Here is a 23,132-nt window from a genome sequence, read left to right as displayed (position 1 = left end):
CCCTGCATTTCACAATAAAAGCCCTTCACGTTCACATACACTCAGTGGTCTCCTACCTCCTTTCCTAAGCACTTTTCCTTGATAGAAACGTTCTGAGGTGGAGGAAATGTGTTTAGGAGATGTGATAAGAACTCAGGAAAGGAAACAGCTGTGTTTGAACTACAAGTCGATCACGTGACTCCAGCCCAGCGTGTTCTCAGCCTGATTAGTGCAGGTGAAGAACATGCTTTTATTATGAAGGGGTCAGACTTCCTGCTGAGGCTCAGGGTCATGTGACTGACAGCACCTTTTGCAGCTCACCTGACGCCACAAGGTGTTTCCTTTTCAGGAGGATGACACCGTGCGAACCTCGGGAATCTCAAACAAAAACACATTTCTGTCAAGTGGAAACTTTAAAATAAAATAAAATTATATATATATATATATATATATATATATATATATATATATATATATATATATATATATATATATAATTTTATTTTTTTATTTTTTGAGCTTGCAGAGCATAGATGCAGATCAAACTGAAGGTTTGTCACCGTTTTTTGTTCAGTTTTTATCCAGGCTGCAGGTGTCTCAGTGGAAAAATAGAGCGTGGCTGAGCGCACCTGTGCTGACCAGTGATACAGTTTAAGATCAGAGAATTGTAACCCCCTCTTTCATATGGCAGGTACAACAAGCCAAGTCTTCATCTAGGACCTTTGTTATTCCAAATTAACCAATTAAAGATATCGTTTAACTTCTGAAAGGATTCTTTTGGAGGAGGCAGAGGACGTGACTCAATATAAAAACTCTGCATAACCTTTCATCCTTGTTCAGGAATAGGACGGAGGAGGATTTTGAATCATTTATAGCCAGAAAATCGTCTAAATAGCTCCATTTGTAGCATTAATTTTGCAACTTTGCTAACAGACAGCCAGTCTAGGGCCTAGGGCCAATCTCTGCTCTCGATCTCCTAACTGGAAACCAAATAGTACAGCTCTCATTGTAAGTGTCATCACCAGAGGTTCCATAGTCAGAATGAATAGCATTGGAGATAACGGGCACCCCTGATGAGTGGAACACTCCAATGTGACGGGTTAAGTTGAACCCATCTGAGAAAATGATTTCCAAATCCATATCTTGGGAGAAGGTTAAATAAATCTGACCAGTCTATTCTGTCCGAGGCCTGACGAGCGTCCAGTGATAATAAAGCTGCATCGTTAGCATCACATCTCTCATGAATTATATGAGAACCCTTCTTATATTGTGAAACCCTTGATGCTTTGGTACAAAGCGAATCAAATGTGGGATCCAAGGCTCTGATCTTCATGCTAAACATTTAAAGTATTTTAGTGTCAACCCCCGTCAGACTCTAAATGATGAGTGTTCTGCAGGTTTAGCAGGTTTCTCAGTACTCACTGCCTGTCTCACAGTGGGTGGAGAGCCTCCGTGTGATATGCTTCTACATACATGTTAAAAAGTGGAATTATTCTTTCTTCTGGGAAGGTTTTGTAAAGTCAGAAAGCCATCTGGCCCAGGTGCCTTACCACACAGCAAATCCAACATGTCCAAATGAAGACTGTCAGATTTGATTTCAGCTCTTTTAAAGTGTCTTTATAAGTTAATTTAACTCTTATTGGAGAGTTGGAACGTTAACTCTGACTTAGTGTTGAATACCAAATCTGTCTGGAGTTGATCATTCAACACTTATTCATGCTAACTAGGTGTTAAGAGTTTATATACTAACCCCCATAGAGGATTTTAGTTTAACTACATAAGAGTTATCTTCTAATTCATTCTGTGAATTTTACTGTTCTGAATTTCTAGAAATTCCTTTGGAAATAAACATTATTGCAAAGAGGACTGCATCAGCTGAGGCAACATGGTGTCCTGTGAGCTCAATTTGTTTTTAATCAGAAAAGGTCAGACACAACAAAAGCCAAGCAAAGCATCAAACAAAGGAAAAATAAAGACAAGTCAAATGTCCAGCCAAAGGATTTATGGGAGACTCCATCAGGGATGGACCGAGTCAACCGGAGCCACAGCTGGACTGGCCAGAGTGGCAACAAGCTCATCAGACCTCTGTGTTGGGCAGGTTTGGGGAGTGTCTGTGATGATAAAGCCACGACTCTGAAGACGACTGCAGAGTTTGGTGCAAGATGTTGCGTCCTTGCAAAACTCCTGCAGCTCCGAGAAGCTCCAGAGTCGACCTTCCCTGGAAAACAGCTTCTGGGAGGCTTTAGCTCTGGAAGCTTCTTGCTCCCTCTCCTGTGCTGTGCCGTGTTTCAGGCACACTCCGCTCAGGTGATTCCAAATGAACAGCTGGGGCTTGTTGCACAGCAGGCAGTACACAATGTTTTTCTCCATGTTGTTTGGACTGCAAATACAAAGAGAGAGACAAACTCTGCACATCACTTTATAGCACCAGTAGCGTGTCTCGGTATGATGCAAAGCTAGCTATGTCGCTACACTGGACACAGAGCAGTACCTACTTTAAAACTGAACCTTTGTTGATCCTCTGCTGTTTCTCCAAAGCACACAATGTTCTGCACAAAGACATTTAACTTTAGCACATGTATAAAACATGCACGCACACGAGCAGTTCGTTCAGCTAAAAGAAACGCTTCATAGAAACCATTTCTACAACCAGCAAACGCAAAGAAAACAAGCCATGACTAAAACAGCAGTTACGTAAATGAGCAGAAGTTGCTAAACAAACAAAACTGAACCAGAAAGTCTCCAGACATCATGTAACCACTGTTTGACAAACGGTCCTACCGTAGGATGATGTTACAGTGATGTCTGACAAACCATCCCACTTAACCGAAGCTGCAAATTCGATAGTTTTGTGCCAAAAGCAGATGGCGTTTTCACTTTAAAATGAACAAACATTCACAAAGGCTTAAAACAATATAGTATCCAAGTCAATAACATGCTAATACTTCCAAGTATGAACACAGAGTAGTGTTAAATCACCCGGTGTTCCAGATTAACTGGTGACGGTGGAACAGATGGTGGATTTTTTAATATTTTGTTGTTAACAGCAACAAGACTGGCGGAGTGTGTCTGAGGGAACCTCACAAATGTCACAGCAACACACTGCAGTGGAACCCCGACTTACGAAATTAATCTGTTCCCGACGGTTTTTCGTAAATCGAAGCAGCCATCGCGCCTTTTGAGTGCTTAGATGCTGGCTGGAGACGGAGTTCTTGGTGGCGGAGGTGGTGGAGGCTGAAGAAAGCATACGTATGCATGCATACATACAGCACCACCACGGGGGAAACTGGCATAACATTAAGGTGTAAAGTTGTTGATTTTTTAATTCAAAGATTAATCAGGCTTTAAACATCAGGAGGTAGTGCAACAGACACTGAAGTGCACATTAAAGACCAGAGAGAACATTATTTTTATTAACAAAAAGTTTTAATCCACCAACAGCCCTGACATCTAAAACACTACAAGTAAAAAAGAAAGGCAACAAAAAACAATTCAGACATTTTTACACAATTAGTAACACTTCAGCTTTCTTTGTAATGTCTGCTTGTATTTTAAGAAGTATCGCATTTGGGTAAAAACATTACCAATAACTCAAAATTAGAGGAATAAGTGTATATATGTGTCAGCTGTATGCATGCATACATATGCTGCATGTAGGCACACTTTCACCTGAAGGTTGACTTGTTGCTGGCCTCTTTGTGAAAAATCTATCCAACGACGTCTGTCTCTGTCTACTTTTCAAAATGGATCTGAAGTGGGAGATGTCACCAAAATGCTCTATAGCATGAGCGGTAAAGTTCTTTTCAGGGTGATTGTCCTTGATATCGGCCGATGGTATGACGGCCTCCTCCTCGCTGAATTGTTGCTGTACTGATGAGTGCAGCATCGCCTCCAACTCTTGCAGCTCTGCCGTTGACAGCTCCTCTCGATGTTCATGTACAAGGTCGTTTATATCCTCCTCGTCAACCTACAGTCCCAGGGCGGTGCCGAGATTTACGATCTCCTCAACCTTGACTTCAGGTTGAGGTTCCCCCTCAAAGCCTTCAAAATCTCGAGCGGCAACAGCATCAGGCCACAGCTTCCTCCAAGCAGAATTTAGCATTCGACGACTCACCTCCCGCCATGCCAAAGAAATCAACTTGAGGCATGCAACGATGTCGAAATGATATTTCCAAAACTCCCTGAGGCTGAGCTGCGTACTCTCTGTTATGTCCGAACACCGTTTGAACATGTGTTTCGTGTACAGTCTCTTTAAATTAGAGGTCACTTGCTGGTCCATGGGCTGGAGGAGAGGGGTCGTGTTGGGAGGGAGGAAGAGAACCTTGATGAACGAGAACTCCTCCAGGATATCGTCCTCGAGGCCAGAGGGGTGGGCGTTATCGATGATCAGAGGGCACTTCATGGGGAGCTCGTTCTCCTCGAGGAACTTCTTGACAGCAGGGCCAAAAACCAAGTTGACCCATTCGACAAAGAACTGTCGGGTCACCCAGGCCTTGGGGTTGGACCTCCACATAACCTCGAGCCTCTCCTTTAAAATTTTGTGTTTCTTGAAGGCACGCAGATTTTCTGAGTGGTACACTAGGAGTGGCTTGACCTTACAGTCCCACTGGCATTAGCACACAGGGCGAGGGTGGAGACGGTCCTTCATGGGCTTGTGGCCTGGCATCTTTATTTCCTCCGCGGTGATGTACGTACGCCGCGGCATCTTTTTCCAGAAGAGGCCAGTCTCGTCACAGTTGAATACCTGCTGGGGGATGTAGCCTTCTTGATTTATAAGTTCAAATTTTTTAACAAATTCTTCGGCAGCCTTGTGATTGGAACTTGCTGCCTCGCCGTGACGCACAACGGAGTGGTTGCCAGTCCTCTTCTTGAACCGATAAAACCACCCATGCGATGCCCTGAACTCTGGGGAGGTTAGGGGTGCCTCCTGCGAGGACGTCGATGCCGTTGGCTGCTCATCGGAAGCTGCCTTACTTACTAAATCATTATAAATTGAGGACGTCTTCTCGCAAATGACAGTCTCTGTGGGGGTATTGCCAGTCTCTCCCTTGTCTTTAATCCAAACAAGGAGAAGCCTTTCCATCTCGTCGTGTATGGGGGTCCTCCTTTTGGACATGATGGTGGTGCCCTTTGAAGGTTTACCTGCTTTGATGACTTCTTTTTGTTTTAGAATTGTTCCTATGGTCGAAGGATTTCGGCCATACTCGCGTGCAACAGCACAAAGTTTCACACCTCGCTCATATTTATCAATAATTTCTCTCTTTGTTTTCATCGAGAGTACTTTACGCTAGGGCTGGGTTTTTATAATCGATTCATCGATTAAAATCGATTCTGGCTTGGATAACGTAAAATCGATTCATTAAAATCCTGAATCGATTTTTAATATAAATTTATTTTGCCCGAAATGCCAGAATCTCAGGTGACATCTCACAAAATTTCAAGAACCACCAAACAGCTAAGACAGTAAATGAGAGCAGGTACACGGATTCTGCACATAGACTTAAACACACAGCGCGACCCGCGGATCAGAATCAGTTAGATGGCGCCTTTCTCACGGTCGGGGCTGAAAGCCGACAGCTCGCTGATTCTGATCTGTCGGCGGGTCCGCGCTTTGTGTTCACGCCCTTTATGCGCTGATTCTAAAGCTGTTAGTTTGATCTCTCTCCAAACAATATTGACCGAACCAGCAGCAAAAGAAGATCCAAACGCTTCACATAAACATTGTCATGAATTCACTTTTACTGTTTTGCTTCCATCGCGATGCACAGCTCTCTCTCTCTCTCTCTCTATACTTCAGGAACAGTTTCCCTTTCTTCATTATTCGCTTGCTTGTTACGCACAAGTCTACTGTTGCTTACAGCGCTGTCGGCCGCTGTTTTTTTCCCTTTTACATTCTTCCGAAAAGAAAACCTCATTTCTGCCGTTCAATACTGAACAAATTTAAACTTTTTAAAATTATTCAAAATGCAAAACGCTTAACCGTGTCTCTAATAAAACCGCTGTAACTTCAGAGGTAATGTTCATATGTTGATTAATGGTTTTCTTTCGTTTTTGATGTACTGCAGAATATTTTTATAAAATCCCAGAACAGGAAAATCACCTTCATGTTTTTCTGTGTTTTATCCTCAGCTACTTTGACACAAAGGCCTCTGCTGTGACGCTCACACCTGTGATAAAGTGTGTCAGCTTCCTTTTTATTGATACAAAAATATGTAAATGTACTGATCTGAATTATATTTCTGACTGTCAAAATTTCCCAGATTTAAATCGAATCGAACTAAATCGAATCGATTCGGGACCTTGTGAATCGGAATTGAATCGATTCTAGAAATCAGTGACGATACCCAGCCCTACTTTACGCTTCATTTTGCTAGCTGCGTGGTTCAAGTGGAACAGCGAAGCGCAGGTGTCACTACCCGATCCGTACCGGAAACCCGATCGGTACCCCGCATGCGCGAAAGGTGTCTACTTCCGGTCGAAGCATTTTACGATAGTTACAGGTCAGAGTATCTGTTAAGATGTTAAGAATAACAAGTATCTCTTAACATGTTTCCGCTAATGAAACATTTAATATAATGTAGACAAAAATAAAAAAATTAAAAGATAGTGACGGATCGGGACTCCCGATCCTTACTGCGCATGTGCAAAGTCAGACCGTACAAATCGGTTCTACCCGATCCGTACCGCGCATGTGCAGGGGTTTTCTTCTTCTTCTGTTCCTTTAATGGCAGTGTACTCCCCAGTGTACGAGGATACCGCCACCTGCTGACTGAGCGAATGAACCCTATTGTAAACTGAATTAGCGTCATTACAAACGTGTGTTAAATTTGATTTAGTGATAATCGAGTGTGTTTATGCTTGTCTGTGTGGAGAGGATTGTTGGAAAAGTGATGATAATGTCTGCTATCACTGTCAATTGCCAGTAAACACTTCATCTGGCTGCTGAATCTTCACGTGACATATTATAAAGTCTGTATTATTAACTCTGTCATTAGGCACCATTCTTCTTATTTTACGGCGCTGTTGTTCAATCGGGGAACGCTTTCTGTTGAGGAGAAAAGCAAAAATTTGTTGCGGATACGGATTATTCATTGTTTAAATGTCCTGGTAGTCGAAAAGGAGGCAGAGCTGCTGAGAAATGCTAGGAGCTAACTGGGCGCTAACCGTATCATTCAAATATATTGAATGTCGCAATGTTGGCAAAGGGTACCGATCGGGTTTCCGGTACGGATCGGGTAGTGACAGCAAGTACGGAAGCCAAGGGGTTGTCACATGATTTGGAAGGCACTGTGGGCATTGAAGGCTCAGCCAATCAGAGCCAGCGGATTTCGTTACGCGGGCATTTTGCCGTAACACGGGCAGAAGTATTGCCGTTCAGTGCCTTCGTAACTTGAACTTTTCGTAAGTCGGGGCTCCACTGTATTCTGCATTAGCCAAGTCGCTAGCATTAGCATCCATCAACCTGCAGCCTAAAGCCACAGTGTACACACAATGACCCGCATCCTGATGTGCGAATGACCGAACAACAGCCTGTACTGTGAGGTGCGCCGTGCACATTCATTGTAATGTTTACTAACCTGAGGCAGTGAAGCTGCTGTCAGCCTGGGTAACAAGTAGACGAAAACACAATAATCTTCTGTAAACCGTGAACACAAACGACACACATGCTGTGCTGGCGTTAGCTTCACAACAGGAAGTTCTTTCTGTGAAATTCTTCTTCTGCGCCCCAAAACACTGCTCGGTACCACCATCGCGCTCTGCGCCCTCTAGTGTCCGGATGTAGAATTGCATTTAATGCCTGAAACTCACAATCCAACAGGTTTCTGCAACGTTTTTAAATCACTGTAACGTTTGAACCGTTCGCTCAATTGAAACTAATCCAATTGTTTCTGAAAGCAGAGACTCTGCGCTTTCTCTGCATTTAACTTTAGCGTGAATATGCATGCACAGTTTGTTCACCTGATAGAAAAAGTCACATATAAAATTACCCGATACTTGAAAAAACACCAAAGTTAGCAGGTTTACTCTCGCTGTAGTTTCTCCGTAGCGTTACATTCACCTGGAAGTATGTCGGTTCTCAGTCATCCAGCTCAGCATAGTGTAAGGAGCTGCTGATGGAGAGTCCCACATTTAGCCATATGGGAGAGTCCCCAAGAGGGTCATGGACCCCTAATCATCCTCTACCTAATCATATGAGCCGAGGTGTGAAGATAACAAAGCCAGCAGACAGGGTGGCACCTTTGTCTCTCATGCACGAAGAGAGACGCCTCTGAAAAGGCCTCCAGGCCTCTTTAAGTGCAGTCACACCTGACAAAAAGGGATCTTAAAACTGGATTATAGATGTTCAACGATGGTCGTTCACACAGCACAAAAGCATTGCACATTTGCCTTTCACGAGCTGCCGTCTTCCAACAAAAAGCATTTACAATTCCTCATCAGCCGTCAAAGGGTTTCCTACAGCTCGCCTCCTGCCTCTTCACAGCCAGGGAGCTTCTAACGACCTCTGACCTCCTGTAGTTTGGAGTTATCAAAGTAACCCATGACAGTAATGTTTATGCTGAGAGATGGGCTTAATATGATGGAATAAAAATCAGGTCTGATTTTATAGAAATGCTGTTGAATGCATTAGCTTTAAAATAAGTGAGGAATGTGCTTTTCTATCTCCAGTGCACCCAGGAGGCATTTCTGCTGCACACAAAGGTAACTGAATGTCATTTCTTCTTTTCAGGGTGGAAATGTGTCCAGACTCTAACATGGACCCACGGGCCCCACCCTTGGGATTTATGAGGAACAGGGAAAATGATCGGGAGAGAAGCAACAGACTGACTGAAAGAACTGGAACGAGCTCGTATAGAATCAGCTAAACAATATTGTGGATGAACAAATAGAAGCTTAAACACCTCAGACAAAACTATTATAAAACGGCCCCAAAGCTAAAGAATAACAGCACGGAAACTGTGCAAACAGTTAGAAACATTAAAAATCCACCTGCTTATTGCTGCAAACCCAAAGATACAGAAGAATCCTTTTGGTCCTCCTTCATCACTTCCCTGCTCCTCCTCTGCCTCACCTCGTGCTCTCATCCTGGGTTTGCATTGAAAGTATCCCCACCTAATCCCTTATCTATGTAATGCTGAGCTTGCTAAACCTTTTTTATACTTTTTGTTTTATTGGTGACTCCAGAACTCGTGCAGCTGTTAGTGATCACAGCAAGTTTCCCAACCCCAGTTTTAGTTTCCACTCACCCTTTATTTACAGACAGACATCAGTAACATTGTCAGCTCTGTCTTGCCTGTTGATGGTCTTGTTTTCACATTTTGGGGTTAATCCTTCTAAATAAACTATAAAAACAATCCATGTGTCAGAGCCTCGTTTGTGCTGATTAGAGTCAAGTTTCTTTATTTGTCACATGCACAGTTATACAAATACAACACGCAGTGAAATCTATCCTGACACGCTCCTGCACTGTGGAAAGGGGACAGAAGAACATGATGTTATATACATTAAGTATAGCAAATATACTTTGATGTATATATTATATACACTGTAGGTGTTGGAGCTGTTATCGATGAAACACTGTCCTTCTCCCTGCCCTCTCTCTTCATGAGATCCTCCACCGATGGGCCAAAGTCGGCTGTCATTCCCAGAATGGTCCAGGTCTCTATCTTACAATGAAACACAGACCGATCTCTGCTTCCTCCTCTGCCTCCTTCATCCCCTCTGAGGATCCAGAAAAGGCTTCAAAGACTACTCCCTGTCAAAATTAGGGCTTAAAAAGTTTTCTCCCCCAATAAAGATTAAACCATAAGCTGGGAGGGCTGGGTTTGTTTGCTCTCACTGGTCTGATCGAGCATCCCTGACGTTTCACACTGGTTACCAGTTCTTCAGAGGGAAAAACACTGGTGGGAACAGGAGAGAAACAAGGCACAAGATAAACAGCTCCCCACGGGGTCACATGGGACTATTTCACACATGGTGTGTTCAAAAGCACATCATTAACCACGTACATTCTAAACCCTAACCAGCTTCACAACATCATTCACACTATATGAGGGTTAGTGTTGAGGAAAAGACTGCAGAAGCTGGTAATCCACAAGTGCACGGTGCTTCAGGAGACAGGTGGTCAGGAGCTGCTGAAAAGAAAGCTCACCATGGTAGGGACAGTGAGGAAGAACAAGCCTGAACTTCCCCCTCAGCTGGTATCAACCAGAGGAAGGACTCTCATCCAAATGTGCTTTCACTGACACACACACTCTTGTGTCATAAGTTCCCAAGAAGAATAGAAATGTCATCCTGACATCTTGTCGTCCTACACAAAGACGCCGCTGTCAGCACCACAGAGGACAGGAAGCCTCTGATGATCCAGGACTACAACAAGAACAAAGGAGGCGCTGAGAGCCTTGATAAGGTTTCATCCATCATACATTTTATTTTTATTTATGTGAATCATAGCATTTTTTATTGTTATATATAATATATATAATTATATATATTATTTATTATATTATATATATATAGATTCAATATTGTTCCTAATCTCTTATTTATTGTTCTTGTTATTACAGCTTAATGGTACAAACACCTGCAAGTGAATGACAGCACGCACACACACACACACACACACACACACACACACACACACACACACACACACACACACACACACACACACACAGCACAAATTAGTTCTTAATTAATTAAGTAAGTAAGTAAAAGACAGCAAAGGAGTCGACCAAAAAGTCCACAGGGAACTTCTCCTGGTTTGGCAGCTTGTTGCTCTGAGCTGCTGCTGCTGGCTTTCTGCTGAGCTTCACGTCTGAACTGAGCAACCATCTCAGAGATGAAGGTGTTGACCCTCAGCTGAGGTCGAGTGTAGAAAGTCTCTTTACACATGGGACACTGACAGCTCTGATTCATGTCCCAGTGCTGACTGATGCAGGTTTTGCAGAAGTTGTGTCCACATGGTGTAGAGACTGGATCAGTGAACACATCCAGACAGATGGAGCACAGAAACTGATCTTCAGATCGCAGATTGCTGGCAGCAGACATGTCTGCACTCTGAGGGAGAAAGAAGAGAAACATTTGATTCAAAATTCACTTTAAATGTCATTTTACAAAGAGAGAAACAAGCGTCAGTAGTCTGAGGAGCTTGGAGAGAAAAGCGTCTGGACTTCTTTGAGTTTCTTTTCATCACAGAAGCTTCTTCACCTCATCCTCAACACGGACAGAACCAAGGAATGAATACTGCACTTTTGGAAGAACCCCTGATAACACAACACTGAATATGCCACAGTCAGACTGATGGCAAACAATAACACAGAACCTTTTTTGCCCCACTGTATATTCTCTTGCTTCACTATAAAAAGAAGAGACTGTGAGAAGTCTAAATGCCTCCACCTGTGGCCTTACCTGTCTCCCCGGCACCACCCACTGAATAGCCAGGCACTCCTTTTCTACAGTGTTATACCTTCTCTCATGCTACATATGTGAGAGAAAGGCTAATATAGAGCACTGGCTGGGACGAAACGGCCCCTAGCCCTCGAAGTCTGCAGGACAAATGGGAGTGAAAAGTTAGGAGTGGGGAGCAATGGCTCCCCACAGAGAGCTTTCTTCTGCAAAAATGCTGCCTTGAATGGCATGACCCACTCTCCACCCCTGGGGCAGTACACGCATCCCCACGTAATGCCCCAACAGACTACTAAACCCCGGCCAATTCCTGCCCCAAAATTGGGGGATGCAAAAGTCGCAGGCTAACTGCGGCCTTAATTCTATGCATTTTGTCCCTTCCCTTCTCCTTTGTCCTTCCTCTGAATCATGTCCTCTTCCTCCCTCCTTCTCTCTGTTCCTCTTGTTCTTTGTCTGTTGTTAAAGCTGGTGTGAAGTGTTCAGTGTGGAGGTGACTGACATGATGTGAATATCACAGTGACATAACAAATCCAAACCTTCCTTAAAGGATGATGGAAATAAAACCAGACCTGATTTAAATGTGTCAGATCTTTAAGGTGGCCTCCTTGTGCACCTCTGGACCTCCTCCAGTACTGCTGGACTGATTTACTGTTTCTTATAGATTTTTTCTCACTGAAACTGGGAAAAAGTATTTAAAAATGCCATCTCATCAGGTTGTCTGGCAAAACTCATGTTTTTAGTGTAATAAAGTTTTTTCAAGCTGAAATCTGCTGTTCTATATTTGAGTCAGAAAACCATATCCAATAATGATTTCTTACATTAATTCAAGTATTTCTAAGATAGAGACTCAAGAGACATAAAAATAGAAAGTGTAAGGATGATCAGATGAGCAATGATCATGTTTCAACAGGTTTATTTTGTTCATAGCAGGAGTTGAGGAATCGCAGAACAATGATACATAGTTAATTGTAATAAAATATGGGTCCTTTATTTTATCGTTGCTGTTTTTGATGGAAACTCCTCATGTTTTGCAAAAACACTGTACATGATGGAGAGAAATTGACATAACTTTTGGATTCAGCACCCTAAAAAACATGAAATTTACCAAACATCTCCCATGCAGCTGATTGTTCACTTCTCTTTGTGAAACTGGACCATGTGATGTTACATGTGTGTCAATATGAGACCAGACTGGATACATCTGATGCTCCTCTGTCTGCTCCTACAGGACGTCTGACGAGTTCCACAGAAAGGAAAAAATAAAAACCCAAATTCCTCTGGTGGTAAAACATGGTGAAGAGGAGCTGGTGGATGAAGAGCAGACCCTCTGCTAGCTTTTTGAGGTTCACACAGTTTAAAGAAGCTTTGATCTTCCTCTGTCAACAGCTGTTACATAATTTCCTTCGGGATCAGAATCAGAAAAGGGTTTTATTGCCAAACATTGAGCAGATTTACAACATTAGGGAATTGCTGTGGTACTTAGTGCGAAACATACTGCAAGACAACACTTTAATCAAAAATTAGTGTCCGAGGTGTCTCTATTGTTGGGGCTGGTGGAGGTATGAAGGCTGCTTGATGGCTCATAAAAAGGGCAGTAAAAGTCGTTGACGGTGTTGGCCAAGAAGAAGTTGTCGGCAGAGTCGTTCTCTGAGATCTGCTGCTGCATCTTGTCAGAGTGCTGGTGTTTAGCAATGTCCACTTCTTTACTGAACCTGTACTTGGCCTCTCTGTCCCTGTCTCTTTTCCAGCCACAGCTGTTTGAGTTTAAGAGTAAACCAGGGTTTGTCACTGTTATAACTCACCCTGGTGCGTGATGGCACAATGCTGTCCTCGCAGAAGTGGATATAGGAGGTGACAGCGTCCATGAACTCATCCTCATCTGTAAACATGTGCCAAGGTCCTCCAGCAACTTGTTACTCCACAGCTTTTTAGTCCTCATGACAGGTTTGGAGAGCTTCAGCCTCTGTCTGTACGGAGCGATCAGGTGGATCATGACGTAGTCAAGGGATTAATAAAGTATTCTGATTCTGTTCAGTGTTCAGGTCTCTTCGCTCTCGCACTGCAGGCCTACTTGTTGTTTCTCGAGTATTTAAAGGTAGAACGGGACTATCTCAGTGCCATAAATCATTGATGGCATTGAGATAGTTTTTTAAATAATCTCTTCTTCTGTAATATAAGAACCTCTCCTGCTTTTAATGGTACTTTTCATTACTTCCTGGTGCATTCTCGTCCCAAACAGATGCTGACGAGCTGACACAGTCACATGGAAGAGGGAGAGAAATCTGACAAAACTAATGATTTCAGTGAACCTCATGTCTAACAATGACAGATGTTTAAAATAAATAAAGATAAAAGTAACATGTGTCCTCTTTAGTTTTCTGTGTTACTAATACTCCACTGATCAGATGTGTGGCTGGATGAGGCTCCTAAACATGATGAAATGCCCACAGTGGGAGGCCTTTGTCATCACATGCTTGAACATGAATATGTTTGCATATGCTGAACAGGCAGTGGGACTGTATTACTACATGCTGTAACTGTCGGGTAGCAACCTGCATGAACGCCGTACTGAATATGACAGGTGTGGTTGTACTGCATGGACACTCTGAAGCTTCTCCTCTGGCAGGACAGGAGTGAGGCCTGGTCCTGTGAGCCGCTGTGAGGATGTACTCGGGGAAAGGTCACCGGCCTCAGGCTCTTCACCTTTTTAAAGACAAAGCAGTCATTTAGATAGAAGATTGGACAGTGTTCACCTGCACAAAGAGAAATTAAATGAAATGTAATTACTGACCAACACTCACAGTGTTTTCTACAGCTGTGGCCAAACATTTAGAGAACAACAAGTGTTGCTTTTCACACACTTTTAGATCTTTTTGTCAGATGTTTTCTGAAGGATAGAAACTTCTATGTTTCTACAGCATGTGATTGATTATATTTGCTCAGCTCTGAGTTCTAATTGTAGCTGATGAGAAATGACTGAACCATCCTAGTGACAGCTCTGGATCTTAGACTGTAGGATCCACAGGAAGTTTCTAAAGATGATGACCCCGAGCGTGTTTCTGCTGTGCTGATGGATCTCCACGGAGCGTCCTGACTCTGTGTCACATGTTAGCTTCATGTGGGTCAAAGGTCAAAGCTGCTGACTGTCAGGAAGCTTCAGAGAAGATCAGACAAAAACGAAACACAAAGCTGAAGATGAAGCAGATCTACATGTGACTGTTGATGGTTTCAGATGTGGATCTCTGTGCTGTCCACACACAGATGCAGGCTAATAAATACAAATAGAACAAGATAAGATACAAATACTATGAATAAATGAGTGGAGACTAAATGTAAGTGTGAGGTAGATGTATGTGCAAAGGATCTATGAGCTTGATATGAAAGATGACCTGATGTGCAAACATTACTGTTAAAACAGGTCAGCTGTCCAAGAGTCTGACAGCAGTGGGAAGAAGGAGTTGTTGAGTCTGGATGTTCTGGATTTTGAACTTCTGAACCTTCGTTCTGAGGGTAGAAGTGTGAACAGCCGTGTTGGGGGGATGTGGGGTCTTTGAGGATGGAGGCAGCTCTCCTCTGGACTCTGCGATGGTGGATGCAGAGGGCAGCGGGGTCCTGATCATCTTCTCTGCAGGCGTTTGGTCCATAGCAGTAGTGCTGCCGTACCATGCAGTGATGCAGCTGGTCAGTGTGCTCTCCACAGTGCAGCTGTAGAAGCTGCTGAGGATCTTGGGAATGAGTTTGTGAGGGATGACTGTATTGAAGGCGGAGCTATAATCAACAAAAAGCACCCTGAGGTCTTTGTTTTCCAGGTGGGAGAGGGAGTAGTGAGGGGCAGCAGCGATGGCGTCTGACGTGGACCTATTGGGCCGGTAGGCAGACTGCAGGGGGTCCAGAGTGTCTGGGATGTTGCTCTGGATGTAGGCCAGCACCACTCTCTCAAAGCACTTTGCAATGATGGGAGTCAGTGCGACTGGTCTGCAGGCGTTTAGTGGCTGGGCTTTTCTTGGGGAGGGGCATGATGGTTGTGGTCTTGAAGCATGTGGGGATAGTGCTCTGTGTTGGAGTCAAATTGTTAAATGTTGTCATTGTGTTACTTAAGTTTGTAAGTCTTGGTTCAAGCAGCCTGATCAAAGACGTTCCTTTGTCTCTGACCACCTCTCCAGCCAGTTTGTTGGTGGGGAGGCTGCAGTGTTTTGTTATAGGCTCATCTATGTGAGGGCTCTGTTTGCTGCTTAGTAAGCTTCCTGCTTTATCATCCTTTGTGGGCAGGAGGTCACACAAACGCACCCCAAACACACACACACACATAGGGCCTTATGTTTGTTGACCATAGGGGTTTACAATGGGTGGTGCTTGTGTGTACTGTAACTGTGTTCAGTAAAAGGTCGTCTGTGGGTGGATTCAGTGCTTTCCTGACACACCGAGCGGTCCTCCCTTGCTAGCAAGTAAAAGCTGTTCGTCTTGTTTCCGTTAACAGGAACAAGTTTGTAAACCAGCGGGGCCTGTGGAAGCACAGACACAACACTCTGGCTGAGGAAAGGTTGAAGATGGAGGTGAGAACGTGGACTAACTCTGAATGCAGAGCTGGCTTGGAGCTGTGGAGACTTACTGAGGAGTAAAGTGGACATGAAGGAGTCACAGAGGGAGGAGGAGGTGAACAGTGATGTTTGTTAGACAGGATCAGACTGAAGAGGGAACATAAGAAGAGTTTCATGCTGGATTTGAACAGGACAGGAAGATAAGCTCCGCCCAGCAGCTGAGTCCTCTCTGCTGGTGTTGGACTGCAACATCAGGGAGTCTGCTTCCACATCTGGTTTCCACAGCTGGAGGAAGCTGTCCCACGAGCACGCCTACGCCCCTCTGTCATTACTGAAGTAGTGATGGTGTTTAATCAGTGTGAGACTGTTTCACTGGTCCAAGCAGAGATTTACATAAATGAGCTTTTATGAGTTCTTATATTATCTGATCAGGCCGTTTGCTCCTGTTAAAGAGAAATGTGCATCGAACGTTGTGGGTATTCATGAGTCTAACAGTTTAAACCTGTGTGTGACGTTGTGTCCTTGAACGGCCCTGACAGACGGCTGTAGTCCATAATATTAATGTTTCCTGCTGACTGAAATAAGCAGCTGAGCTCTGTGAGGGCAGAGCTGCTGCTAACAGGTGAGTCTGTTACCTGGACTGGACTGAGTGAGCTGCTGTGTCACAGCTTTATCAGTGACACACTCAGCATGTGTGTGTGTGATATGTCATAGTGCTTGAAACACACATGAAAATATATTAAAGGTTGAATCTTTGTTCTTTTGGTTTGTGGAACAAAAATCAGCAACGAAGAAACGCGAGCGTAAAACTTGGTGTAGAAGTGCAACAAAGGTAAGCCGGCTCATTTGATGCTGTGACGCTTGAAAAGGATTTTCGCACCTACATCATTATTTACGGTTTAAATTGTGCTGCCTTCAGGTGCACCTGGTAAATTCAGGAATCTCTACTCCAAACCACAGCAGTTAGTCAGTTAGTTAGTCACACAGTCAGTTAGCTTTGTATAAACACGTGTTAGAAATGTTCTTCAATCAGCTCTTTTTACTCTCATTTCACAGCCACTACTTTTTACTTTTACTTGAGTAAAGAAGTTGAATTAGTACTTGGAGTATTTTTAACAGTAGTACTTCTACTTCAGTACACACTGTGTGTACTTTTACCACCTGTGTCTGAGACCTCCTTCAGGGTCCACCTGAAGCTCTCAGTCTGCTGTGGAAAAAGGAAATCCAGGTAGTTTCTCCTGATCACCTGAGGCCGTCATTACTGTGTGAACCCACACACCACTCCTCACTCCTCCCACCCGCTGCACACAGTCACTGAGTACAGACCGGCTGATTCCTGTAAAGGGAGAGGCAGGAAGAGGCGGAGCAACAGCTGAAAAACAATAAGCTCAACGTCATTTTGCAGAAGTGAAAGTGTGAGAGAGCAGCAGCAGAGCTGCAGTCGAGTCCTGTTTGTCTCTAAAAGAAGATTCACTGGAGTCCATCAGGTTACTCTCAGCAACAGTGGTGAGTGCAGCTGATCACACTTCCTGTTTCTACACAAATCTTCACTCTGTTCACTTCATCAGGACTCATCACAGTCACACTGGATCCATAGAAAGCTGCTCATGTAACCACAGATCCACTGTAGGAGCATCGAGCTGCTGCTTCAGTCTCACTGTGGCTCTGCTCAGGACTGTGGACTCAGGCTGTGCTCTGGACTTCAGACTGACTCCACACTTCCTGGTTATTCATCACTTCCTGTTCCTCTTAGATTGATTCTGGATCTGATTGATCATAAGGATTACAGACGTGAAAACACCTATTTATTCTTTATTGATATAAAGCCTTTGATACTGTAAACCAGCAGATTTTGGTCAGTACTTCAAAAAGTCATTCACACATTTTACAAAGATTATCTGACTTAGTGTATCCTGTAAGAGTCACAGATGATCCTCAATCATTCAGAAAACAGTCGATGCTGCACTTTATAACTTTGTGTGGAAACATGAATCTCATTATTTAGACAGATGTGTTTGAATCATCCTGATAATCAGGCTTTAAACATGTCAGAGTTCCACACATCAGCTGTGATATTCAAGCTGACCTGGATCAAACATGTCATCAGACACAAACATAGATGATGCTGTTTAATCCCAAAGCTTATTTAAACAAACTGGAGGACAGAATTCCTCCTTAAATGGGATTTTGATCAAATCCACTGATCTCGTTTTCACACACAGGCTTTATCATGGTGGCTTCTTCTCTACTAACATCAATCTTTGATTTGGACAAACAAATATGTGAAACACAAAAATAAATCAATGTTTTCTGAGGATCCAGAATAACATGAATGATGTATCCCAGCGAGTGACTGGAAAAGTTCATCTTCTTCCACATCCTGAGTTTGTGAGGATGTTCCAGTATCTGTGAGAGAAAACAGGACAGTTTTTACTGACGCACAAATGGACCAAATATACAGACACCTCTGAATAAACATGTTCTCATCAATGCCATTAAAATACTGGATCAACAGTTAATAACACATTTCTGAGGTTTGTGATTCATCGTCCTCCTCACTGTCAGCTCTACTGGAACAGTCACTGTTTAATATTAATGGCTCGTTGATCTGGACGTACAATAAGAAGTATTCAGTCACCAACAAGGTCGAAGTTTACTTCACAGTGATTGATGGAAAATATCCAACAAACTGATTTATTCAAGTATACAAATGATCTGGATGAATCTTGGACCTTCTGTAAAACAGAGAAACAATTTCACATCTTTGTAACGACTGTATTTATCTTCATCCCCAAACGTTGATCCTGTCCATCTGGACGCTGCACTGTACAGCAGACACTACGATGTTAGGTTTGTGTTTGGATGAACCAGTTTGTGTCTGAGTGTGTTGCTGGGTCTCCACCAGTTACTCTGAGAACTGAAGAAGCTTCTCTGATGAAACGTCTTCAAGAAACTCAAAGAAGTCCAGACGCTTTTCTCTCCAAGCTCCTCAGACTACTGACGCTTGTTTCTCTCTTTGTAAAATGAAATTTAAAGTGAATTTTGAATCAAATGTTTCTCTTCTTTCTCCCTCAGAGTGCAGACATGTCTGCTGCCAGCAATCTGCGATCTGAAGATCAGTTTCTGTGCTCCATCTGTCTGGATGTGTTCACTGATCCAGTCTCTACACCATGTGGACACAACTTCTGCAAAACCTGCATCAGTCAGCACTGGGACATGAATCAGAGCTGTCAGTGTCCCATGTGTAAAGAGACTTTCTACACTGGACCTCAGCTGAGGGTCAACACCTTCATCTCTGAGATGGTTGCTCAGTTCAGACGTGAAGCTCAGCAGAAAGCCAGCAGCAGCAGCTCAGAGCAACAAGCTGCCAAACCAGGAGAAGTTCCCTGTGACGTCTGCACTGGAACCAGACTGAAGGCCCTGAAGTCCTGCCTGGTGTGTCAGACCTCCTACTGCCAGACTCACCTGGAGCCTCATCTGACAGTGAAACGTCTGAAAAGACATCAGCTGGTTGATGCTGTGGAGAACCTGGAAGGCAGGATGTGCACGAAGCACGATAAACTCCTGGAGCTGTTCTGTAAGACCGACCAGACATGTGTCTGCATGCTCTGCTCTGTTTTAGACCACAAGAACCACGAGTTTGTTCCTCTGAGAGAAGAATATGAAGGAAAGAAGGCAGAGCTGGAGAAGACAGAGGCTGAGATTCAGCAGATGATCCAGAAGAGACGACTGAAGATTCAGGAGATCACAGAGTCGGTGAAGATGAGTAAAGATGCTGCAGACAGACAGAAAGCAGAAGGTGTTCAGGTCCTCACGGCTCTGATGGAGTCTGTTGAGAGACGCCTGAAGGAGCTCATGAAGGAGATCGAAGACAAACAGGAAGCTACAGAGAAACAGGCTGAAGGTCTCATCAAAGATCTGGAACAGGAAATCTCTGAGCTGATGGAGAGAAGCTCTGAGGTGGAGCAGCTCTCACGCTCTGAAGACCACCTCCACCTCCTCCAAAGCTTCTCCTCCCTGAAAGCTGTTCCACCCACCAAGGACTGGACAGAGGTCAGAGTTCATCCACCATCATATGAGGGGACTGTGGGGAGAGCTGTGGCTCAGCTGGAGGAGACAGTCTGGAAACCCATGAAGAAGAAGCTGTTAGAGGCTGAGCTGCAGAGGGTGCAGCAGCATGAGGTGGATGTGACTCTGGATCCTGATACAGCAAATCCTAAACTCATCCTGTCTGATGATGGAAAACAAGTGTACTGTGGTGATGTGAAGAAGAATCTTCCAGACAACCCAGAGAGATTTTCTTACTGTGCTATGGTTTTAGGAGAGCAGAGTTTCTCTTCAGGCAGATTTTACTTTGAGGTTCAGGTTAAAGGAAAGACTGAGTGGGATTTAGGAGTGTCCACAGAGTCGATCAACAGGAAGGGAAAAATCACACTGAGACCTCAGGATGGTTTCTGGACTGTGTGGCTGAGAAATGGAAATAAGTACGAAGCTAATGCTGACCCTTCAGTCCCCCTCTGTCTTCATCCTGGTCCTGAGAAGGTGGGGGTGTTTGTGGATTATGAGGAGGGTCTGGTCTCCTTTTATGATGTAGGTGCTGCAGCTCTGATCTACTCCTTTACTGGCTGCTCCTTCACTCACAAACTCCACCCATACTTCAGTCCCTATATGAATCAGGGTGGTAAAAACTCTGCACCTCTGATCATCTGTCCTGTCAATCAAACTGATCAACGACTGGTTTAATTGGATGAATGATTGATTTTTCTTGAAGGGAACAAATGAACATATTGAGTGTAAATCCTCTACAGTCTCCATGTTTCTATAGAATCTGATCATCAGGACTCTGATTCACACTTTGATTCTCATGGAGTTTGATTTGAACAGAAGAAAAGTTGAATCAGGAAATGTTCCCACTGATGGAGACTCGAGCTGAAGAGCAAATATCAGAGAACAAATGTCCAAAAGCTTCATTTCCAATAAAGTTTGTTCAATGCTTTGAGTGAATCCAGACTCATGTGTGGCTGTTATACGGAGCATCAGAGTCCAGCTGAGTTATGTTGGATACAAACTGCTTATTTTGGCTCTGTGAGGAGTTTTGTTCACTGAAAACTGATGAGACGGATAATATTCAAAGAACTCTGTAGAGATTCATGCATCCATGTTCTCCACCTGCAGGTGTGGAGGAGAAAGGTGGAGCACAGACTGCTGCATCCTTCCAGTCACATCATTTTGATGATTATATTTGCATGTTGTGATGATTTGGGTTAAAGACAAACAGAGTTGAACGGCTGCAGTCACAGCATGAAGACGATGCTGAAGCTGAGCTGTCAGTGAACATGTTTCACTGTGATTTGATTTGAAGAATAGAAAGTGTGTGTGGCTGCTGACAGCTGCACAATAGTGTTAACATGCTGCACAGGTCAGGAACAAGATTTTATTTTCATTGTAAGTGGGCTGAAGCAGTTAATTAAAAGTAGTCTAACATAAATGCTGTAATTTGATTACTTTAATAAACATGTAACTTGGATGGATTGGATGCTGGCGTGACCACAGTGCACACGTCTGCTGTTGCTCACAGTGGTCCAAGGGACGCTCAGTTTGTGTGTTCAGACACATGAAACATTAGAGGGAACGTTGGTCATCAGGTGTATTCCAGTCAGCTGTTTCCTCGTGTGTTTCTACTTCCCCTGATCACCTCCTTGTGTGCATTTAGTCTCTGTGTTTCTTTCTTTTCTTTTGATCAGCTGTAAAACTGCCTGTTTCAGTTTAAGCATTGTTTTAAATAAATTGCAGGCTCAAAAACTGTTTTCTCCCATTTCTTCTTGTTGCATGTTGAAGCTCTACTTGGAACCTTGTTAAGATCCAACCATGCAAAACATGATTTGTTGACATTTTTCAAGCAGTCTTAAACTTTTGATCGGGACTCTCAGATAATTTTAGCTTTCAGAGCCTCTGAACAGCTTTACTGCACATTTTCCCTCTTTTCTCTTTATCACTCTAGCTTGTTCTTTCTTCTTGATAATCTGCCCCTCCCAGCCTGTCAGCTCAAACACTGTTACACAATACATATTATTTATTCACATACAAGATAAATAAACTGACGAAGCATTCAGATCATAATTCTCCTTCTAAAGCTGCTGAACAGGACAGAAAAACAACAATAATAATAAATCTCAAACTAAAAATCAATCATTTTTAACCCTTGCATGAAAATGAAAGTGAAAGTAAGCTGGTGTTTGTGCAGCAGCCTCTGGGAGTGTCTGCAGTGCTGCTGCGTGTGTCTGACTGAGGATCAGATTTATGAAGATGCCACTGATGCTGATGCTCCTCTTACTCGGTAAGAAAGCTGCTCTGATACTCTGCATGCATGTGCACACACACACACACAGGTTATTATATATGCAGTGCATTGATGTCTGCTCTCTGTCCTGCTGAATGAAGCCCTCCCTGCTCGGGTGATGCAGGGTGGATCCCACCATGTGGCTCAAATAACTGAGAACTATGAAGCTCAGTGAGGTTTTAGTTCATCATGAATAAAGCACTGACACACATTCACACAGATCTCAGTGTTTTATTCATTTTGAAGCAGCTCATGAAGAACAGGTTGATGACTCATGAAACACAACATCACAGCAGTTTGTTTAGAAGCTGTTTGAAGGTTGAAGTAAGTGTCTTCAGTTTTTTACTTCAGTATCTTAACATTTCAATGGTAACTTTGTTAATATAACATTAGGTCATATTGAACTTATTGTGAACAAACTGCATCTCTGCTGTTCACCTGTTTCATGTCACAGTGGCATCTTTTACATATTTGTCAGCTTCCTTCAGATTATTCTGATTCATTTTGCATTAATTGTTGTAAATATACAAACGAAACCTTACTGATTGTTTTTCATCAGAACCCAACACAAAGCTAAATTCTGCTGCATCATCTCCACACTGAAAGGAAATTCACTGTGTGTGTGTGTGTGTGTGTGTGTGTGTGTGTGTGTGTGTGTGTGTGTGTGTGTGTGTGTGTGTGTGTGTGTGTGTGTGATTATATCGTATGACATAATCACAGACACGCATACAGTGTAACTGTTTTGGTTGTGCTGCATGAAAGACGAGTGTGTATTGGGGAGGTTGAGTTACTCAGGAGAAATCTCCCCGTACATCAACTGTCACTGTACCCCCTTAATAAACCATGTGCTTAAGACTCTGCGTGAAAGT

The 23,132-nt window shown here is 43.4% G+C and overlaps 2 protein-coding genes and 1 long non-coding RNA gene across 4 annotated transcripts in view; 1 reads left to right on the top strand and 2 right to left on the bottom strand.

Moving 5' to 3' along the window:
• LOC309703213 (CST complex subunit CTC1-like) overlaps positions 1-179 on the bottom strand; it is a 21,014-nt gene extending 20,835 nt beyond the window's left edge. The window contains exon 1 of the mRNA XM_082527925.1: positions 1-179. This exon is cut by the window's left edge and continues 324 nt beyond it. The gene's annotated coding sequence lies outside the window, so the exon portion shown is untranslated.
• Positions 180-1,868: 1,689 nt separating this feature from the next.
• Positions 1,869-7,751, bottom strand: LOC309703699. 2 transcript variants are annotated; one of them, XR_014275948.1, is made up of 3 exons: positions 7,557-7,730; positions 2,475-2,528; positions 1,869-2,359 (listed from the first exon to the last, which is right to left on the bottom strand). It is a non-coding gene; the product is annotated as an uncharacterized lncRNA (long non-coding RNA). The 2 variants fall into 2 exon arrangements; XR_014275947.1 differs by lacking the exon at positions 2,475-2,528 and having other exon boundaries at positions 7,557-7,751.
• A 9,838-nt stretch (positions 7,752-17,589) lies between these two features.
• LOC309703532 (E3 ubiquitin-protein ligase TRIM21-like) lies at positions 17,590-20,927 on the top strand. The gene has a single exon (XM_082528438.1). The coding sequence runs from the start codon at positions 18,975-18,977 to the stop codon at positions 20,664-20,666; it is 1,692 nt and encodes a 563-aa protein (XP_082384564.1). The 5' UTR covers positions 17,590-18,974; the 3' UTR covers positions 20,667-20,927.
• The last annotated feature ends 2,205 nt before the right edge of the window (positions 20,928-23,132 follow it).

Source organism: Aulonocara stuartgranti (assembly GCF_965226115.1).
Source record: "Aulonocara stuartgranti genome assembly, chromosome: 3".
NCBI lineage: Eukaryota > Metazoa > Chordata > Actinopteri > Cichliformes > Cichlidae > Aulonocara > Aulonocara stuartgranti.
This window is presented reverse-complemented; position numbering and strand designations above follow the sequence as displayed.

Coding starts and splice junctions, on each gene's coding strand:
- LOC309703532 (XM_082528438.1), top strand. CDS start 18,975: ATGTTTCTCTTCTTTCTCCCTCAGAGTGCAGACATGTCTGCTGCCAGC.